This window comes from Lontra canadensis, unplaced genomic scaffold, assembly GCF_010015895.1.
Source record: "Lontra canadensis isolate GAN:19392208 unplaced genomic scaffold, GSC_riverotter_1.0 scaffold180, whole genome shotgun sequence".
NCBI classification, from domain to species: Eukaryota; Metazoa; Chordata; class Mammalia; order Carnivora; family Mustelidae; genus Lontra; species Lontra canadensis.
The window spans coordinates 1,638,290-1,660,530 of NW_022631174.1; the positions used below are offsets into that span (position 1 = coordinate 1,638,290).

At 40.6% G+C, this 22,241-nt stretch overlaps 2 protein-coding genes across 4 annotated transcripts in view; one reads left to right on the plus strand and one right to left on the minus strand.

Moving 5' to 3' along the window:
• The window catches only part of RPA1 (replication protein A1), a 71,669-nt gene extending 51,186 nt beyond the window's left edge, over positions 1 to 20,483 (minus strand). For both annotated transcript variants that reach the window (XM_032846678.1, XM_032846677.1), the window contains exons 1-4: positions 20,352 to 20,483; positions 8,228 to 8,278; positions 7,128 to 7,206; positions 6,368 to 6,476 (exon numbers count right to left, since the gene is read on the minus strand). In XM_032846678.1, coding sequence (XP_032702569.1) covers positions 6,368 to 6,476; positions 7,128 to 7,206; positions 8,228 to 8,278; positions 20,352 to 20,384 — 272 coding nt within the window. In that variant the 5' untranslated portion in view covers positions 20,385 to 20,483. The remainder of the gene's footprint in view (positions 1 to 6,367; positions 6,477 to 7,127; positions 7,207 to 8,227; positions 8,279 to 20,351) is intronic.
• A 146-nt stretch (positions 20,484 to 20,629) lies between these two features.
• The window catches only part of SMYD4 (SET and MYND domain containing 4), a 48,757-nt gene continuing 47,145 nt past the window's right edge, over positions 20,630 to 22,241 (plus strand). For both annotated transcript variants that reach the window (XM_032846687.1, XM_032846688.1), the window contains exons 1-2: positions 20,630 to 20,906; positions 21,834 to 21,981. In XM_032846687.1, the coding sequence (XP_032702578.1) occupies positions 21,848 to 21,981 (134 nt within the window). In that variant the 5' untranslated portion in view covers positions 20,630 to 20,906; positions 21,834 to 21,847. The remainder of the gene's footprint in view (positions 20,907 to 21,833; positions 21,982 to 22,241) is intronic.

Below are 22,241 nucleotides of genomic sequence, written 5' to 3' on the forward strand. Positions count from 1 at the left end.
TCTAGTCTAGGATCACTTGTTATATTTAATTATCAAATCTCTCAAGACTCCTTCAATCTGGAACAGTCTCTCAGTGTATACAACTTTTTTACTTTCATGCTTGAAATCTGAAAAGCAGAGGTCATTGGGACGCCTGGATGACTCAGTCAGATAAGCATCTGACTCCTGATTTCAGCTCAGGTCGTGATTTTGGGGTCCTAGGATCGAGCCCCATGTTAGGCTCCAGGCTCAGCAGGGAGTCTGCTCTTTCCCTGGCTCATATTCCCTGGGAGTCTGTCCCTCCCTGGCTCATACTCTCTCTCTCAAATAAGTAAATGAAAGAAAGAAAGAAATCAGAGGTCACTTATTTTGTAGAATGTTCCTTCATTTACCTAAGGCTTCCTCATGATTAAATACAGATTATGCATCCTTGGCAAAAGTATAATATTAGTGATGCTGTGTTCTCATTGCATCCTATCAGGTAATACACATTTTCTATTTGTCCCATTGCTGGTAATGTTAACCTTAATCATTGCAGTAAGGTGCTGTCTGCCAGGTTCTTCCACTATAAAGTTGCCTCTGCTCCTTTTTTTTTTTTTTTTTAATTTTGCTAACCCTTCTCATTTCTTTTTTTTTCTTTTTTTAAGATTTTACTTATTTATTTGACAGAGATCACAAGCAGGCAGAGAGGCAGTCAGAGAGAGGAGGAAGCAGGCTCCCTGCTGAGCAGAGAGCCCGATGCGGGGCTCGATCCCAACACCCTGGGATCATGACCTGAGTGGAAGGCAGAGGCTTTAACCCACTGAGCCACCCAGGCGCCCTGCCTCTGCTCTTTTAACAATTAGTAATTACGTTGTGGGTAGGAACTTTAACCCCATAAATAACTTGTTACTCTGCAAAGTTTCACCCATTTCTGCGTCTGTGGTAGACTGAATGGCCCCCCAAAAGATATCCACCTCCTAATCCCCGAAACCTGTGAATGGGACAACAAGGGACTTTGCAAATGTGATTAAGGACTGAAATTTCTCAAGATTATCCTGGATCCTCTGCTGGGCCCTAAAAGCAACCACATGTATCCCTGTAAGAGGGAGGCAGAGCTGACACAGACAGGAGGCAATGGGACCATGGAGGCGGAGACCAGACTGAGGTACTGAAAAGCCAAGGAATGCTAACAGCTACCAGGAGCTGGAAGAGGGAAAGAATACAGCTTCTCTAGAGCTTCCAGAGGGAGCATGCCACTGTCAACACCATGATCTCAGCCCAGTGAAACGGATTTCAACTTCTACCTCCAGGCAAATAATTTCTGTTGATATAAACTACCAAGTTTGGGACGCCCGAGTGGCTCGTGGGTTAAGCATCTGCCTTCGGCTCAGGTCATGATCCCAGGGTCCTGGGATGGAGTCTCACACTGGGGCTCCTTGCTTAGGTGGAGCCTGCTTCTCCCTCTCCTCCTCTCCCTGCTTGTGTTCCTGTCAAGTACATAAAATCTTTAACAACAACAAACCACCAAGTTTGTGTTAATTTGTGAGAGCAGCCACAGCAGCTGTTTCCTGTATAAACTAACCCCATGTTGGTTACCAAAGGGCGATTTTTCTAATCCCATCATTCCTTCTACATTTGTTAGATGGCACTCTGTTTTAAGGAAAGCTTTTCTCTTCCCCCATTTTATTCCTCTATTCAGTATGGACTTATGAACTCCTATTGTATTTAACAGGCTATAATCTGTTCCCATTTTTTTTGGTTTGTTTTTTTATTAACATAGAATATATTATTTGTTTCAGGGGTACACGTCTGTGATTCATCAGTCTTACACAATTCACAGCACTCACCATAGCACATACCCTCTAAAAAGGTCCATTCCCCCTCTGTTCCATTTTTATTGTGGTTTATAAATTGCCTTAGATTTGGCAAGCATAAGATTCTGTAAGCCAGTTTCTCTTTTTGACAGGGTCCCATCTCCCTTTGAGCACTTCCTTACCATCTGACACATTAAGATATTCTCGGATCATCTTGTAATTTCCAAGCCTGTACCAAGCCACCCTCCAAGAAGCCCTAGTTCCTTTTAGTGTGAAATGGCATTCAGAAACCAAGATCTGGTGCTAAGTGGGCTCACAGCTATTGGGGTGTTGCTGTTCCAAAGCCCTCCCAGTAGACAGATCTAGGGAATACACACATACATGCACAATATATGTATACTCATACACCCACCAAATCTGAACAGATGTCTTTCCAAAGACAATGGAACAGTTAGCTAACAGGTGCATGAAAAGATACTCTACATCATGAATCAGGGAAATGCAAATCAAAACCACAATGAGATAGCACTTCACATTTGTTAGAATGTTTATTATTCAGAAGACTAGAAATAACACGTGTTGGGAAGGATATGGAGAAAAAGAAACATTTGTGCACTGTTGGTATAAATGTAAATTGGTGTAGCCACTATGGAAAACAGCATGGAGATTCCTCAAAAAGTTAAAAATCAAACTGCCATAAGATCCAGCAATCCACTTCTGGGTATTCATCCGAAGAAAACAAAAGTACTAACTCAAAAAGATATATGCACCCCCATGTTCATTGCAGCACTATTTACAAAAGTCAACATATGGAAACAACGTAAGTGTCCACCAACAGATAAATGGACAAAGGAAGTGACACAGGGCACCTGAGTGGTTCAGTTGGTTGACTGTCTGCCTTCAGCTCAGGTCATGATGGGGAGTCTTGGGATCGAGCCCCATGTGGCTGGGAGTCAGCTTCTCCCTCTGCCTCTACCCCTCCCCCTGCTCACGAAATGGTCTCTAATAAATAAATAAAATCTTTAAAAAAAGAAATTATCTCTCATACACACAGAAATATTATTCAGCCATAAAAAAGAACAGAGTCTTGCCATTTGTGAAAACACAGATGGACTTCCAAGGCATTATGTGAAGTCAGACAGAGAAGGGCAATTGCCGTACAATCTCTCTGAACATGTAGAAATAAATAACAAGCTCACAGATACAGAGAACAAACACACTGGTGGTTGTTACAGGCAAGGAGTAGGAGGTGGGAGAAATTTCGTGTTTAGTTTAAATAAATTGAGTTGAAATGAGATACAATAAAACAAGATTGAAAAAAAAAGAAAGAACTATTTATTTATTTATTTAGTCGGCTCCATACCCAGCATGGAGCCCAACAAAAGGGCTGAAAGTCACAACCCTGAGATCAAGACCTGAGCTGAGATCAAGAGTCAGACACTTAACCGACTGAGCCACCCAGGCACTCCAAAAAAATGTCATTTTAAAACCCCAAATGAAATGTTCACATCTATATCTACTCATCTACCAAAACCTTGAGTTCACTCTGAAACCTTCCATTCTAATCCAGAATCACAGATTTCTCCCTTGGCTATCTCCCATAGCCTTCACTGTATTTATTAGATCAATTCCCCTCACAGGTAACAATCTCCTGTCACCACCTGCCACTGCTACACACATGGACACTCTCCTCCGAATGCTCCTTCCTAGAGCTTCCAAACCTAGTTCTAAGACCGCCACCACCCTGTTACAAACAAGCACCTCCTCTCCCCCAACCTGCTGCTGGGCCATACCCCCACACCCCCAGATGCCTTCATCCCTTGCTCAGGGTCCAACAGCCACACAGACTCTTGCCTCACCCTACTCGGGTTCTGACAACCCATTCTGGACCACGGCCACCCTCTCCCCACATTGTGTTCTCCTTACCTCTCTCCAACCCGCTGTCTAGCCCACGAAGATACCTTCCTCACTTTGGGCTAATACCTGGCTCCATGACATCACCACCGCCACCACCATCCCTCCCTTGTAAACATCTACCTTGCCTGGCCCCACCTAATGGCTTTGGACTGATATATTCAGGAAGGAAGAGAGCAATAACAATATATATATTGTCATTCCACTATCAAAATGATTTCTATTTATCCACCAATTATTGATAAATGCACACTGTGAGATATCTGGAATGATGCTCATTAAATCATGATACAGTTATTTCTGGGTTCTATGAATTTTAGACAATTTTTTCCTTCTTTGTACCTTTTATTGCACTGCTTGAATCGATGATTCTATGTGTCATTTTTATTAAAATAATTTTATTTTCTAAAAATACACAAAGAGCTATGAATATATTCTAAGAAGCACTGGTGAAAAATTTCAAATAGTGAAATACTATATAATATTAAATGTTAACTAAATTATGGTAATTCTATACAATGACATACTAAGTAATATATGACATAAAGGGGGGATGCCTGGGTGGCTCAGTTGGTTAAGCATTTGGCCTTTGGGTCAGGTCATGATCCCAGGGTCCTGGGACTGAGTCCCACACTGGGCTCCTTGCTCAGTGGGGAGCCTGCTGCTTCCTCTGCCTACTCTGCCTGCCGCCCCCCAACTGAATTACATATATGTATATGAATAGAGGTTTATCTAGGGACATGTAAAAATGACCACTATTAAAAAAAATATATAAAACATATTATGAATTTTTTTTTTAAAGTACAAACTTATAAGTACTTACATTTATAGAAAAATTTTGGAAGGATAAAAACAAATTTTTAAGAATAGTTATTCATAGACAGTGGAATTACAGTTATTTTTGTGTATGTAAGCTTTTTTTTTTTAATTAAAGATTTTATTTATTTATTTGACAGACAGAGATCACAAGTAGGCAGAGAGGCAGGCAGAGAAGTGGGCTCCCTGCTGAGCAGAGAGCCCTATGCGGGGCTCGATCCCAGGACGCCGGGATCATGACCTGAGCTGAAGGCAGAGGCTTTAACCCACTGAGCCACCCAGGTGCCCCTGTGTATGCAAGCTTTGTTGTTGTTTTTTGTTTGTTTGTTTTGTTTTGTTTTGTCTGAAGTAAGCTCCACACCCAGTGTGGGGCTGGAACTCACAGCCAGAAGTTGCATGCTCTACTGATGGAGCCAATCCCTATTCATCTGAGTTTTATAATTTACGTATATGTTACTTGTATAATAGAAGTTGTTTTACGGAACAGAATGACAAGAACACAAAATTCTATCAGGGTGAGGATCCCACTACATGCTACAGAGAACTAAGTAACTGTCAACCTAGAATTCTACACCTAAACTCATTTAACTGAGAATGAAACAGACATTTTTAGATGACAGATTTTTATCATTCAAGAACCTTCCCTATAAGAGCTGCTAAAAGATATTCTTCAGGAAAATGAGAACTGAACTAAAAAGGAAGGAGTGTGATAAAGGAGACAAAGGGAAACTAACTATGGGAAAGTTTAAGTAATGGCTGTCTATATAGAGACTATACTAATTCAAGGAAATAAAAAGAAAGTTGACCTAAAACACTGAATATAGACCATTTTGAGACATTTGCTTTACTTGAGAGGATGGTAAAAATACAGACCTATTTTAGAATCTCTGTTAATTCATATGTGGATTTTTTTTAATGTGAGAATATCTTCAAAACAAACAAAAAATGAAAAACAAAAACAAAGCACAAATAAAATACATTTCAAACCAGTAGAGGAAAAAAAAGGAAAACTGCAATCAATCCAAGGCAAGAAAAAAAATAAAGCAAAAACACAAAAATTAGGAAAAAAATCAATAATAAATTAAGCAGAATAAACTCACCAACTAAATCTCAAATTGATCTCTAAAATCATCTGCTGTTTATAAAAGTATCCAAGGTTAAAAACGGAGAAGCTCAAAGTCAAAAGAAGGACAATGATACAGCAAACAAATACAAAGCAAAACGTACAGATAATAAGGTAACATACACTGACATACTCTTATTAAGAAGGGAATGCTTGCTACATTTGTTTCCCATGTGTTCTGTGATTGGAAATAAAAAACTTAAAAGCCTCTCCCCAACAAAAAACGTCCTATTTTAGCAACAGTTACCCAGGAGTGACAGTGCTGCTAACCAGGGAACCTGTAGCATGTAGCATCCGTCAGTATTCAGCACACTCTACATTGGCTGAATAAAGTTCACCATGAAAGACTGAAGATTGCAAAAAAGGGGCAGCATTACATAATTAATCACATCAGTTTTGCTCTTATAAGTAAACCTTTTTCATGAACAGATACTTCAAAAGCAAATCCTAAAAACAGTGCTTCTGAAGAGATTAGAAATAAAAGTTCTGCATTCTGCTTTAATCTCCTACTTTGAAATTTCCAATTTGTTTCCATATTTCTCTTCCTTTGGTGCCATGTTTTAGTCACCCAAGTTCAAATCTCAATAGCTGTAAACTCTTAGCTGAAAGCTCATCATTATCTTGGATTCCTAAATGAATTTTGGCATCCAATGGACTTCTCTGTTGAAAAATTAGTTCCCATTCCACAACACAATAAACCCAGAGAAAACCCCCCAAAACAAAGAAAAACACCGCATACCTTCCATCTTTCAGGGTGTTAACAATGAATCGGTTAATCTGGCAAATACAGTTGCTAGACAATTGTTCTTTCTCAACGAGAGGGTTCAACTGTGTTGCCAACATGAAAGCTGAAAAGCATAGAGATAACTTTAGTCCCCACAGCATTTCAGGCAGGACAATCTGAAGGCTGATCACACCTGGACTAGCAAGGGAAAACAATGCCTTAACTATGTTTCTGAAAGTAAAACCACTCAGATTCTGCATAGTGAAAAAGAATATCATCTACTGCGTTAAACATCTGCTGGTACTTTGAAATGTATTTCCTAAAGTGCCCAAAATAATTTTTTCCATAATTCAGGTTTCATGACAAAGACTAAAAAGTCTCTTCCATGTTCTTCACCTTGTGACTAGAGATAGCAAGCAGTAGTCTGCAAATTCTCTTTCTCCCTTGTAAAGTTTCCAACACAGAAATAAATCCCCAAAAAGGCAAGTATGGGACAGCTAACCCATTATATTCACTAAATGTCAATACCATCCTGAGGGAAATTAATCAAAGAAAACAGAGCACCAGTTAGAGAAAATTAATTAAGCCAAGTGGCAGCTTTCCACTAGACCCAGTCTATTGTGAGAATGCTCTCTGCCAGCCGTAATTCCGTCTGAATGAAATGCATGGCCAAGCAAATGTACACTTCTGAAATGCCCCAAATTATTGCAGTCAAAGTGCTGCATGTTCTTTCATTATTTAAATGCAAATTCCTAGGTTTATACGTCATACTTACAGGATAGAGTGTTCAAGCCATCACTCATAAGCAGTCGATAACGGGGTGGACTATTCCCTGTAATAATGGGACGGATGTTCTAGGAGAGAAAACTTGATTCATTAGTCAGGTTGTCTTCCCAGTCCCCAGGGATAAGTAAACTTAAGTGGCAGGAGAGTGGGTTTGCCATTAGTTCAACAAAAACTGAACTGCTTGCCCATTCTCTTGACACCTAAACCCAAGCAAAAGAAAACTGGATCTGATGATTTTCCCACCACCGTCTCTGTATTAACATTATTAAACACAACCTAGATGAGAATAAAATGAGTTTCAATACTCTTCTGTTCGCTCTCAACTCAAATTTGATTGAAAATTAATTTTAAAAAGGATAGGACAAGGTGCTACATAGAAAACATGCTAAAAATACAAAATGGGAAAAAAAAATCTTTGCCCCAAAGGGGCTTACAAATGAGGCAGAGACAGAGGCAGAGACATAAGACAGTTATGCACATGACATGGGGGCACAGCCAAGACATTTATCACAAGTTGAAGGAAATTAGGAGCAGCTCTCCAAAGGAAGTGAAATACACAAACAGAGCTTTAAGACGAGTGGCAGCGAGTTTGGGAGTAACAGGGAGATCATTAGGCCTATGACTCAGAATCTGTAGGTATGATCCATGAGGCTGCTTCTGTGAGTTTTTTAAACTCTCCCTAAAATTTAAGAACCCCTTAAATGAATGATAGGGTCAATGAATTTTAAGCAGTTCCATTCTTTGCAGGCAGATCTGAGCAAGACAAACCTCAGGGCAGAAGAAAAGTAAGGAGGTGGGAGTAATTATGGGTAGCACTATAGTATCCATCAATTGTGGAAAGAACAGAAAGGCAAAGCCTCAAATCTGAACCCCCAAAGTTAGCTCTGGCTAGCATGATATTAAAAAAAAAGAAAAGAAAAAAGAAAGGCCCGCTTCCTCTCTTAGGATTACAACAAGACTGACCTACTTTTTGGGATGATGGAGAGAATTTCCTAAAGTGAACAAATCTGTGTGTGCTTCATCAAATGTAATTTGTAATTACATCCAAGTTTTTTAAATGCTTGACATAAAATATTCAAAGGTACTCACAATGACTTGGAGGATGGGTTTTATGGACGTATCCCCCTGTTGCATTATGGCCTGAAAGAGTAAAAATAGAATTGAGATACACATTCGAATCATGACCAAAATTTGACATATTTTTACAGCTTGGTATTTGGAATAAGCTACAGAGAACATTATTCAAGAGGCTTTTTGGAGCTTATCATTTGAAAATCATTTAAGTTTTATCACTGTACAAATCACAAAATCAAAGAAATGAGATACATGCTTACCAACAAGGATACACTTACTACATCCAAAATACAGGGGTCACATATGTACTCCTTATTCAAAACAGGACACTGATTTGACCGTAGTGCCCATTAATAGAGAATTAGGTAAGTATCGCAAATCCATTAAAGAATATCATGCAGCCTTAAAAAAATGTTTATATAATACTGGTTACCTCTTATGAGAGAATTGATAAGTGGGGGCCACATGTGAGAGGCAGATCTCACACAATCTTCTTTTCATACCTTTTGAATTTTAAATCTTTTAACTCCATTAGCAATCATGAAAATAATATCTTAAAAAGGGACGCCTGGGTGGCTCAGTTGGTTAAGCATCTGACTCTTGATTTCAGCTCAGGTCATGAACTCAGGGTTGTGAGATGGAGCCCTACATCAGGCTCCACACTAAGATTCTCTCTCCCTTTCCCTCTTCCTCTGCGCCCCCCAAATAAAAATCATTTAAAGTAATATCAGGGGGTGCCTGGATAATGCAGTTGGTTAAGCATCTGGCTCTTGGTTTCAGTTTGGGGCTTGGGTCATGATCTCAGGGTCTCTGGATCAGACCCCGTGTTGGGCTCCTCACTTGGCACAGAGTCTGCTTAGGTTTACCTCTCCCTCTGCCCCTCCTCCCCACTGTGGTGCATGTGCACTCCCTCTCAAATAAATGCATAAATCTTTAAAAAGTAAATAAATAAAGGTAACCATTGGAAAAACTAACAGCAGTGAAGACTGGTTCTCTGGACTCTAATTTTGTTCATGCTGAAATAAATGGTACTGGACTAGCTCTTCCAACCACCAACTAAAACCTGGACAAAAATATATAAACTGTTTTCAAGGGTGCCTGGGTGGCTCCATCATTAAGCATCCACCTTCAGCTCAAGTCATGATCCAGAGTCCTGGGACAGACCACCACATCGAGCTCCCTACTCAGTGGGAAGCCTGCTTCTCCCTTTCACTCCCCGTGCTTGTGTTTCCTCTTTCTCTGTCTCTCTGTCAAATAAATAAATAAGTAAATAAATATAAACTGTTTTCAAATGCAAGACAACAAGTAGACCAAGACTGTGATCACTGAAATGACGGGAACCCTATGACCATCCTGGCCTTCAGCACAGAGGTACTTCTAGACCACAGCATGGACAAGGGAACCCAAGAAGGAATGGGTATCCCTACTGAGCACAGATCCCAGTTCAGGGAAGCAACTTGGCTGGATTTCATGGATGCAGAGTACCAGAGATGAGCGATCTACACCAAGAAAGAGCTTCAATAACCTATACAGGGGTTCCCTTGAGTCTCTGGCTGAATTTTAAGTTGTGCATACACAGAATGAGATTCTACATGACCAGGCAAAGAGTTATTAGTTATAAACTGAAAAATTAGTGGAGCTCACACAGGCTAGAATATAGATGAGTTCTAACCAGCCAGAGGACAGAAAACTCAATAAACATCTGCCGCATTCAGTAGAAACCCCAGAAAGGGCATGCTTTAGAAGCAGAACTAAACTAGACCAAAGCAAAAGCTATTCTAGACCCATTCCAATCTCTGAGGAATCAGCTGATCTGCAAGTAAATTAACAGTCTGCCAGAATAATTCAATATTCTTTTTAAGATTTATTTATTTATTTGAGATAGAGCGCAGGCACACAGGCACACATGCACAAGTGGGAGGGACCAAGGGAGAGGTTCTCAAGCAGATTTCAAGCTGAGTGTGGAGCCTGACACAGGGCTTGGTCCCATGACCGGAGCCGAAACCAAGAGTTAAACGCTTAACCAAGCACCACCCAGGTGCCCCACAACTCAATATTTAAAGAAATTTTAAAATACTCTGTTAACAGAATGGGAAGGAGGCAAAAAGTACTTCTACGGCACACTAGAGTACTAACTGCTACCCTGAGGAAAAGCATTCGTGCAGTTGAGTTGTAAGCTGAACCAACTGCTTTTTTATAGAACACCATTTTTATTTGCAAGGCCAAAGGACAGAATTCAGCAAGTATTTTTTCAAAAATAAGGTGAACCTGTTTTTAAGGAAAACGACAGTTATTGTCAATTCTACGAGGGTTTTTTAGTGAAAGCAGAACTTTTGAAAACTTCTATTCACCAACAATGAGTTTTACAGCTTCTCCATGTTTACAAATTAAATTAGTAAGATTTATAAGCATAAATTTTGGTTATATAATAAAACATATCAATATTTGGAAGATCTGCATAATGCAGTGAGTCAGCATTTTCCAAATGACCAATGCATGGCATTATAAATAATGCAGAGGCAAAAGATCCATTCAAAATGCAAGACAGACCAAATTTTTTTTTTTTTTTTAATTTGAGAGAGAGCAAGTGGGCATCAGCGGGGGGGGGGGCAGAAAGACAGGGAAAATACAATTTCCTATTTGTTTTGAAAAATATAGCTGTTTTTCACAAAACATGTTATTTACTTTTTAAAAAAGGTTTTACTTATTCATCAGAGAGCGTGATCGAGCAAGCACAAGCAGGGGGAGTGGCACGCAGAGGGATAAGCAGGCTGAGGAAGGAGTCCCTGTTGATCAGGGAGCCCAACACGGAGCTTGATTCCGGGATCATGACCTGCACTGAAGGCAGATGCTTACTCGACTGAGCCACCCAGGAGCCCCAAGATAGACCAATTTTACATTTCAAATAACCTTTAAGAAACTACCATTTGTTGAGTTTTGATATAGAATTAGAGAAAAACTTTGTCTATTCACAGCCATTTCTGACACCATATGTGTGGATTTCCACGTGAAGCAATTCTCTGTAGACACCAAGTGGATGTCCTACAAATCAACCGTGACACTACCTAGAGTTAGCGTAGATCCCACAGATTAGAGGCTGTCCCACAAGATCATCCCTTACTTACTTCAGATACCAACCTCAAGTAGTGGGTCCTTAGGATGCCCACACTTCTGCCTTACTTGCCTACAAACTGGGGGTTCCTATGACCCCCTCCTCAGGCTCAAAGAACTCAGAGAAACAAGTAACTGGTTTATTATAAAAGATATTATAAAGGATACAAATGAACCACCAGATGCAGAGGTAAATAGGAGCAAGGTCTGGAAGGGTACAGAGCATAGGAATTTCTGCCCGTGTGTGGAGTTTGGGGTGTGTGACCCTCCTGGCATGTAGATGCGTTCACCAACCTATAAGCTCTCTGATCCCTACTGTTCAGGGTTTTCTGAAGGTCCCATTGCCTAGGCATGATTGATCAAATCACTGACTATTGGTGACTGGATCCATCTCCTGACTCTCTGGGGGACAGTGGCAGGACGGGGAATTTAGGGTTTAAAGTTCCAACGCTTTCTCCTTTTTTAAGATTTATTTATGTATTTGAGAGAGTGAGTGAGCTCACGCACCACAAGTGGAAGGGGCAGAGAGAGAGAGGGAGAGAGAACTGACTGAGTACACAGCCGTACTCGGGCCTCGATCCCAGGCCTTTGAGATCATGATCTGAACTGAAACCAAGAACTGCATATTTGACTATGTCACCCAGATGCCCCAAGACCAAATACATGTTTCTTATTATATTATAATATCACAAGGATCAAAAAAGAAGCCTGAAATATTGAAATACTCCCTCTTTTTCCAACTACATACCTGAGGTGAGATTTCCTTCAGAGATCACCCCCTCAAAAAATATCAATATACTGAATGCAGAAGCTGATATGAAAATCTAGCTGTCATATCTTCTAAAGCCAGATGTTAAAGCAATGTGCCAAAATGTAAAACAATATCAATTTTCTATTTGTTTTGAAATATATAGCTATTTTCCACAAAACATGTTATTTACCTTTTTTTTTTTTTTAAAGGTTTTATTTATTTGTCGGAGAGAGAGAGAGCGCAACCACAAGCAAGGGGAGTAGCAGGCAGAGGGAGAAGCAGGCTCCTCACCGAGCATGGAGCCCGGCGTGGGACTCAATCCCAAGACCCTGGGATCATGATCTGAGCCAAAGGTAGCTGCTTAACTGACTGAGCCACTCAGGCAACCCAATATGTTATTTATGTTAGAAGTTTATTATTACCTTAAATGTATAAATATTTTTAAAATATTTCAGTTATAATTTCAAATATGGTGAGGTAGATATCTTATAAAAAAAGTTCCATCTTAAAACGATGTTTTTTTAATTTTTTTTTTTAATTTATTTGACAGAGATCACAAGTTGGCAGAGAGGCAGGCAGAGAGAGAGGGGGAAGCAGGCTCCCCGCTGAGCAGAGAGCCCGACATGGGGCTTGATTCCAGGACCCTGGGATCATGACCTGAGCCGAATGCAGAGGCCTTAACCCACTGAGCCACCCAGGCGCCCCTTAAAATGATGTTTTGATAGTACGTTAAGATCGGGGTGCCTGGGTGGCTCAAACTGTCAAGCTCTTTATTTTGGCTCAGGTCATGACCTCAGGGTTGTGAGATCAGGCCGTGTCAGGGGCGTGGGCACTGGGCATGGAGTCTGCTTGAGACTTTCTCCTTTTGTCCCTCAACGTGCTTGAGTGTGCGGTCACTCTCTCTCTCTCTAAAATAATTAATTAAATGAATAAAAATCTTTAAATTAAAAAAGTATTCTTCTTTTTTTTTTTTTTAAGATTTTATTTATTTATTTGACAGAGAGAGACACAGCGACAGAGGGAACACAGGCAGGGGGAGTGAAGGAGGGAGAAGCAGGCTTCCTGCTGAGCAGGGAGCCCAGTGCAATGCGGGACTCCATTCCAGCATGACCTGAGCCGAAGGCAGACGTTTAACAGACTGAGTTAACAGACTAACAAATGCTTGATGTTGAGTGTAGCATAAGAAAGAGTTGTCCAATCACTGTGTTGCACACCTGAAACTAAGATAATGTTGTGTATCCACCATACTCAATAAAAAAAAAAAAGAGAGAGAGAGAGAGAGAGAGAACCACTAAATATTTAGACTAAATATTTGTGTCTCTTCTCCCCCAATTCATATGTTGAAACCCAACCCCCAGTGTGATGGGGGCCTTTGGAGGTACTTAGTTTTTTTTAAATTTTTTTTTTTTTTTTAAGATTTTATTTATTTGTCAGAGAGAGAGAGAGGACAAGCAGGCAAAGTGGCAGGTAGAGGCAGAGAGAGAAGCAGGCTCCCCCCTGAGCAAGGAGCCCGATGCGGGCTCGATCCCAGGACCCTGGGATCATGACCTGAGCCGAAGGCAGCGGCTTAACCAACTGAGCCACCCAGGTGTCCCTGGAGGTACTTAGTTTTCATGAGGTCATGAAGGTGAAGATCCCATATCAGAATTATTGCCCCTAGAAGAGGAAGAGGCAGCAGAGTTCTCTTTTCCCACAAAGATGAGGTCATGTGAGCACACAGCGAGATGGCAGCTGCAAGCCAGGAACACAGCCCTCACCCAGCACTGAATCTCCTGGAACCTCAATCTCAGATTTCCCGCATCTATGAAAACTAAATCTGCTGTTTGCACCACCCAGTCTATTTTGTAATAGTGGTCCGAATGAGGGTGAAGTGCTCTAAAGTAATCCTTGAAAAAGTTAAGCAAAGAGTACAGCTAATAAATCAAGAGCGGAAATAAACTCAAATCATAAAACATACTCAAATAATCCAGAAGTCAGGAAGAGCAAAACAACAACAACAACAAACAGATGGGACAAGAAGCAAAATATAAAACTTAAAGCCAAACATGTAACTATATTAAGTGTAAATGGTTCAAGTACTCCAATTAAAAGGCAGAAATGGGTAAGATCAAACTATTTGCTGTCTATAAGAAATACACTTCAGGGGCTCCTGAGGGGCTCAGTGGATTAAAGCCACTGCCTTCAGCTCAGGTCATGATCCCAGAGTCCTGGGTTCGAGCCCCACATCGGGCTCTCTGCTCAGCGGGAAGCCTGCTTCCCCCTCTCTCTCTCTGCCTGCCTCTCTGCCTATTTGTGATCTCTCTGTCTCTGTCAAATAAATAAATAAAATCTTAAAAAAAAAAAAGAATGAAAAAACTACAGACCTATATAACACTCATGAATGTAGATGCAAACACTACACATTCACTAGATAGTTAACTTAAAAAGATGACAAAACTAAGAGCTGGCATGAATATGGAAAATTTGGAAATTTCTTACAAACATTCACTTAACATACCACCCAGTGATTAACACTCCTAGGCATCTACCCCAGAGGAATCAGAATATATTTCCACAAGAAGATTTTTACATAAATGTCCATAGCATCTTCATTCATAACAGCCAAAAAATGAAAATAACCCAAATGTTTAACAGTAACAGGTAAATTAAACAAATTATGTTTATTTGCACGACGGAGTACTACTCAGCAATAAAAGGTACAAACTACAGAAACAACATGGATAAATCTCAAAAAACATTTTGCTGAGACAAAGAAGCCAGACACAAGTTTACATGAAGTTTTAAATAGTCAAACTAACCTTTGGAGATATAAACCAGACATCAAAACTCTAGTTTACCTAGGCTGGAAGCAAGGACTAGGCAAGGAGCAGGAGATCAGAGTGCTGTATACATTTGCCAAAGCTCATCAAACTGCACACATCTTGATGACTTTTTATTATATACATTACAGTTTTTATTAAGTGTAAATCAGTGCTGAGTTTCAATAAAGGTGATTTTTTTTCTTAAGTTTCTAGGGAACAGAACTGGGGCAGGGTGGGGCAAAAAGTCAGTAATTTAATAAAACACCTTTCTGTTCTATTTGATTTTAAAACCACATGCATGTATTAATTTATTATTCTTTTTAATTTGTGTCATCATAAAGTGAATATAAAATTAAATCTTCTGGGACATACAACATGATATGTACACTTAACACAAAATTGCCTTAAATTTTCCAAATTAACAGTGCATATAAAACACAAAGTAAACCCAATTTAAACAATGGACAAGAGACTTTAGGAGACATTTTTCCAAAGACCTACAGATGGCCAACAGACACACAGGATCCTCAACACCACTATTCGCCATGGAAATGCAAATCAAAACCACAATCAGACTGGCTACTATCAAAAAGACAAAAAGTACGAAGTGCTGGCAAAGATGCGGACGAACAGGAACCCTTGTGCACTGTTGGCGGGCAACATAAACTGGTGCAGCCACTATGGAAAACAGTACGGAGGCTCCTCAGAAAATCAAAACCAAACTACAATGTGATCTAGCAATTCCACTTCTGGGGACGTACCTGAAGAAAACAAAACACCAATTCAAAGAGATACATGCATGCCACGTTCACTGCAGCATTATTTATAATAGCCAAGGTAAAGAAGCAACCTAAGTGTCCATAAAGAAATGAATGGCTAAAGATACACACGTGTGTGCACACACAGAGGAATAGTAACCATAAAAAAGAATGAAATCTTGCCACTTGTGACAACACACGTGGACCTACATGATATTACGCTAAATGAAATAAGCCTGACAGAGAAGACAAATACATATGATTTCATGTTGAATCTTTAAAACAAAACACAAACAGACTCATAGAGGAAACAAACTATTGGTTACAAGAGTAAGGAGTGACTGCGGGTGCAGGTGAAACGGTGAAGGGGATTAAGAGGGTTCAGGCTTCCAGATCTAAAATAAATGGGTTATGGAGATGTAATGCACAACACAGGGAAATTAGTCAGTAACAATGTCATAACTTTGTGTGGTAACAGACAGTAACTAGATTATCCTGGGGATCATTACTCCTAATGTATAAAAATAGCAAATCACTATGATGAACACCTGAAACTAACAGAATACTGTATGTCAATTACACTTCAGTTAAAAAAAATACAAAGCATGGGGCGCCTGGGTGGCTCAGTGGATTAGGCTCCTGCCTTCGGCTCAGGTCATGATCTCAGGGTCCTGGGATCGAGCCCCGCATCGGGATCTCTGCTTGTCAGGGAGCCTGCTTCCCCCTCTCTCTCTGCCTGACTCTCTGCCTATTTGTGATCTCTCTCTGTCAAATAAATAAATAAAATCTTAAAAAAAAAAAAATACAAAGCAACAGAATGTAATAGTCAAGGGCACATGTATTCAAATCTTCACCCCACTGACAAAGTATTTAACTTCTCTGCACTTTAACTTCTTCATCTGTGAGGTGCAGGTAATTATAAAAATCTACCTTACAGAGTTACTGTAAGTACTGACTATTATAGATAAAGTATCTGGCACATTGGAAAAGGCAAAAATACTAGTTTCCTTCCCCTTTCTTTATATTACCCAATAAATTAAGATACAAATGCTATTTATTCTATTTACCATAATACTTCCATGTACAATCTCTTCTTTTATGATGTTAGCTCTTGCCCCAAATGCCTCTATTATTTATGTTAGTTGCTTACCCTTTGGGCCTGTGTCTTTTGAACAAAAATGACACTACTTGCTTTAGCTAATGATAATCACAGTTGGCAAAGGTTCCCCACACTATCACCACAAACACAAAAATTTTCTTTGTCATTTATGAATAAAACTTAAGTAATGCTTGACCTAACACTAGAAATATGTTTCCAAAGTTTTGAATACAGCAAAAACCAAGTGATCAAGTTATTAACACCATAATCATTCTTTCTAAAAGTGAAGAACAATTCCTAATTTGCCTTAAAGTCACAAGGTGGGCTCGTGGGTGGCTCAGTCATGTGCTCTCGCTTGCTCTCTCATATAAATCTTTTTTTTTTTAAAAAGATTTTATTTATTTATTTGTCAGAGAGAAAGAGAGAGAGAGAGAGCGAGCCCAAGCAGGGGAAGCAGCAGGCCGAGAGAACCAGGCTCCCTGCTGAGCAAGGAGGTCGATTTGGAACTTGATCCCTGGACCCTGGGATCATGACTGGAGCCTAAGGCAGACACTCAGACACCCTAATGTCCCAATAAATCTTTTTTTTTTTTTTTTTAAGGTGCAAGGTAGCAGCTGTAAGTAAATGAGAACTACAAGTTCAATCAATTCTCAGGTTTAATTGTTCCTAATTTATTCAAGTAGTAACTCCACTCAGCTGTTTTTCCCCATTTATCTCTGTCTTTTTTTTTTTTTTTTCACTGCCTCATATGCAACTAGCAAACATTTACTGGATATCTAAAACTTGCCATCACTGCTCCAAGTCTTTAGGAGACTACTTTGAGCAAAAAATAGATGTAATTTCAGGCCTCCAAGAATTTACAGTCCAGTGGGGAAAACAAAAACTAATATTAGTCAAATAAAAAGCAAGTAAGTATAAAATTACATTTGCGATAATTAAGAGGTAATATATACTGAACATTTACTGTGTACCAGGCATGAACTAAATAAAGCACTTTAAACGTAATAGCTCACCTAATTCTCCCACTAACCTTAGGCAATAGGTACTAGGTATAATTACTCTCATTTTACAGAAGAGAAAAGGCAAAGTTTAGGATCTTGCCCAAAGTCACACAGGTAATACATGAACAAGCAGGAATCAGGGTCTCAAAATAAAGGGAATTAGGCTAGTAAGTTGAGGAAGGTTTCTCTGAAAAACTGAGCTGAGATTGATGTTACCCAGGGAGGGGAGAGTGAAGAACCACACAGGCAGATGGAAAAGAACGTGCAAGACTACAGAATATACCAGGAATTTAAATTAAAAAAGAAAAAAGAAAGACACCAAGAAATGGAAAGACATTCCATACTCGTAGGTTAGAGGAATAAATATTGTTGAAATGTCTATACTACCCAAAGAAATCTAAACTTTGATGCAATCCCGATCAAAATGCCAATAACATTTTTCGCAGAACTAGCATAATCCTAAAATTTGTAAGGAACCACAAAAGACCTGACATAGCCAAAGCAATCTTGAAAAAGAAAAACAAAGCCAGAGGCATCACAATTCCAGATTTCAAGTTACATTACAAACCCATAGTCATCAAAACAGTATGGTACCATCACAAAAACAGACACACAGTCCAATGGAACAAAATAGAAAAACCCAGAAATAGGCCCACAATTATACGGTCAGTTAATCTTCAACAAAGGAGGAAAAGAATATGCAATGGGAAAAAGTCTCTTCAACTAATGGGCTTGGGAAAACTGGACAGCAACATGCAAAAGAATGAAACTGGACTACTTTCTTACAGCATACACAAACACAAACAAAATGGATTAAAGATCTAAATGTGACAACTGAACCATAAGAAGACTGGAAGACAGAAGAGGCAGTAATTTCTCTGATATCAGCAGTAGCAACATCTTTCTAGATATGTCTGCCTCCTGAGGCGAGGGAAATAAAAGCAAAAATAAACTACTGGGACTACATCAAAATAAAAAGCTCTTGCACAGCAAAGTAAACAGTCAACAAAACCAAAAGACAACCTACTGAACAAGAAAAGATATTTGACAGATCTCAGAAGGGCTTAATATCCAAAATATATAAAAAACTGCTATTACTCAACACCCGAAACACAAATAATCCAATTAAAAAATGGGCAGAAGACACGAACAGACATTTCTCCAAAGAAGACATCCAGATGGCCAACACACACGAAAAAGTAATGACTCATTACTTTTCAACATTACATTTCAACACACATGAAAAAGATACCTCATCATGGGGGAAATGCAAATCAAAACTACAATGAGCTATCACTTTACACCTGTCAGAATGGCTAAAACTAACACCACAAGAAACAAGTGTTGGCAAGGATGATGTGGAAAAGGAACCCTCGTACACTGCTAGGAATGCAAACTGGGCAAAAACAGTATGGAGGTTCTCAAAAAGTTAAAAATAGAACTACCTTAGAATCCAGTAACTGCACTATTGGGTAATTACCCCAAAAATACGAGAACACTAATTCGAAAGGATACATGCACCCCCATGTTGTGGCAGTATTATTTACAACAAACTATGCAAGCAGTCCAAGTGTCCACTGATAGATGAATGGATAGAGAAGATGTTTATGTTGGGTGGAAATCAGTAGTCCAGGCAAGAAACAATGGTGCCAGAGTGGAAGAAAAATAGATGGATTTAAGAGATACATTGTGGAGGTAAAACACGGATTTGGGTGATGGACTGAACATCTAAGGTGATGGAAGTTTGCAGGAAGAATGATTCCACAATTTTTGGCTAGCATATCTTGATGGATAATAGAGCTACTGATCCAGACAAGGAACACCAAGAGGCCCAAACTTAGCAAAATAACGGATTTGCTTTGGGACACGCTGAATTTAAAATGCCTGAGGTATCACGTAGGCAGACATATTACAGAGGTTTCTCTTTCAGAGTAAAGGTGGCTCGGGAAAAAGAAATGTGTGAGCAGCTGACATAGTTGGTAATGGGACTGTCTTGGTAGCAGAGGGCCTAGGACAGGACATAAGCCTGAGTAAACAAAAACTTACAACGAGGGACCGGCAAATAAGACGAGGAAAGACCAGCCAAGCCAACTCAGAGAAGCCAAAAAGGAGTGTTATCAGAAAGAAGTAATGCTCAAAATTGGTCAAAAGGAGTAACTCTCAAACACTGCTGAGAACTCAGGTTAAGTTAAAAACTGAAAAGTGTCTGTTAGATTTAACGACTTGGAAGCACTGCTAACTTCTGCCAGGGTTCTTTCTATAGCGATCGAGGGAACAACGGATTGGAGTCTGTTGACCGGAGGTGAGATGAAAACTGACAACTCTAGAGAAGTTCGGCCGTGGATAGGGGACAGGAAGAGGGTGATGCGGGACGATCAAGTTAATTCTGCTTCGTTTTCTTAAGTAGAAAAAACATGGGCATGTTTAAAAGACGATAGTAAAAATTTTTCGAGGAGATGGTGAGAATTCTAGGGAGTCACCCGACGGTCCCCCCCAACCCCGCCAATCTTCTCCCGCGTTTTCTCCCCATCGCCTCCAGCTCCTCTCACCCTTCTCCACCCCCACAAGCCCAGGGCCCATAGCCACCCTAGCCCGGCTGCCCGCAGGTGTCCCCTCACCGCAATGGCCCCCTCGCTCAGGTGGCACACCATGACTGCGCTGCGCCAACTCCCGCGCTCCGGCTCCTCGGCACCTCCTGCTCACTCCCGGGAGCCCGCGCGCTCCAAAGCTATTGGGCTAAGTAGCTGCAGGCACCACCCCCGCCTTCTGACATGCGCAAGGCACAAGGGCGGGCTTAGGAGCGGAGCAGCCACCGCATTGGCCGAGGCCCTGCGAGCAGCCCACGTGACATGCCAGAGCCCGGGTTCAGGACCTCGTCACGCCACTGCTGCGCCTGGGGGCGGGGCCCGAGCCGTGGGGCGCGCCAAGGATGACGCGGGTTCTTTTTCTGGGCGTGAGGTCCAGTCCCGAGAGCTTTCCTAGACGGTTCTCGGAAAAAAACCTGGCTCGGGCCTTTGCTGGGCCGACCGACTATTAGCCCAGAAGAGAGAGCTATTCCCTGACACCTCTGCTGCTAGCCGTAGGCAAAGCAGTAACTTGATTCCTTCGGCAATCCAGGTGCCGAGCTCCCGCCATTGCTAGACCCTGAGCTTGCACAAGGGGAATCTGCGAAGGTAAATAGGATCCGGTCCCTGCCCTCAGAGGAGAGCATAGTCTGTCGAGGGAGCTACCGCAGTGAGTAGCCCTAACTCCAGGTAGACATGATTTGGGCCTCAGGAGAGACACAAAGTGTGCTGCGTTCGCAGATGGAAAATCAGGGAAGTCTTCCTGGAGGAGGTGCCATTTAAACTTGGTCTTGAAGGGTGTGTGCAAATTTGCGAGGTGGACTCTGAGGGAGGGATGCTCCCGGAAGAAAGCATAACCTATGCAAAAACTAGGGAGGTGAATAACCTGGCAAGCTAAGGATAGCTTTAAGTAGCTCAGGGCAGTAGGTTACAAAGGAAGAGGTGAGACTTGGGCATTAGAAAATGAGCCCAGGGGTTAGATTTGTACTGGGCTTTCCTAAATGCTTGGAGGAGCATTCATTGATTAAGGCAGAGGACTGACATCTGTTTCAATATGGAGGATGAATTGAATTTAGGGGGTAGGGTAGGGAACGGAGGCCATGGAGACTAGATATGACACTGGAAAGAATGCCAGACCAGAGATGGTGAGGACTTGAATAAAGAAATGATCTGGGAATTGAAAGAAAAATCTGAACTGTGTAAGAGATAGAAACGTTTGTTAATTTAATAGTAGCTGGGGAGAGAGAAAAATCTGGAATGTCTCAGGTTTCTCACCTGAGGAGCTTGGGAAGATGGAGGTTTAAGAGGTAAGCCTGGTGTGTGGAATAAAGTAGGCCTTCAGTAAATATTTCTAAATAAAAGGATGCTCAGTGAATACGTGTGAGAGAAAATAGATCCTCAGGATGGAAACTACAGGAAAAGACCACAAGAATGATTTTTGTTGCTTCACATTTGTTTGAGTGAAATCTTAATTATTTTTTTCTAGACTTGTGCATTTGTAGAAATCTGAATTCCTTATTTTCTTGTTCATTTTAGAGACCTAAGGTAGAATGGATCTGCCTGTGGATGAGTGGAAATCATATATATTTCAGAAATGGTCTTTGCTCCCAAAGTCCATTCAGGACACAATTTCTACGGCAGACACTTTAAAGGATATCTTTCTTCACTCCTCTTCGCTTCTTCAGTAAGTGTGTGAAAGCTTTAATCTGGGAAATTTTGATCAAGAAAATGTTCTCTTTTGTCATTTGCTCTCACTTTCTCTTTTTCATGGAAGGATTAAGTTGAGATTTTTATATTTCTTGCTATTTCCAGTTTTTCCTAACCTACAATTATAGAACAGGTGGGGATGCTAATGGCTTTTTTGGTATCAATGTTATGTTTCAATAATCAATGCCTTGCTACAGAAACTAGGCTGTGAACTTTGCTATCTCCCAAAAGATATAG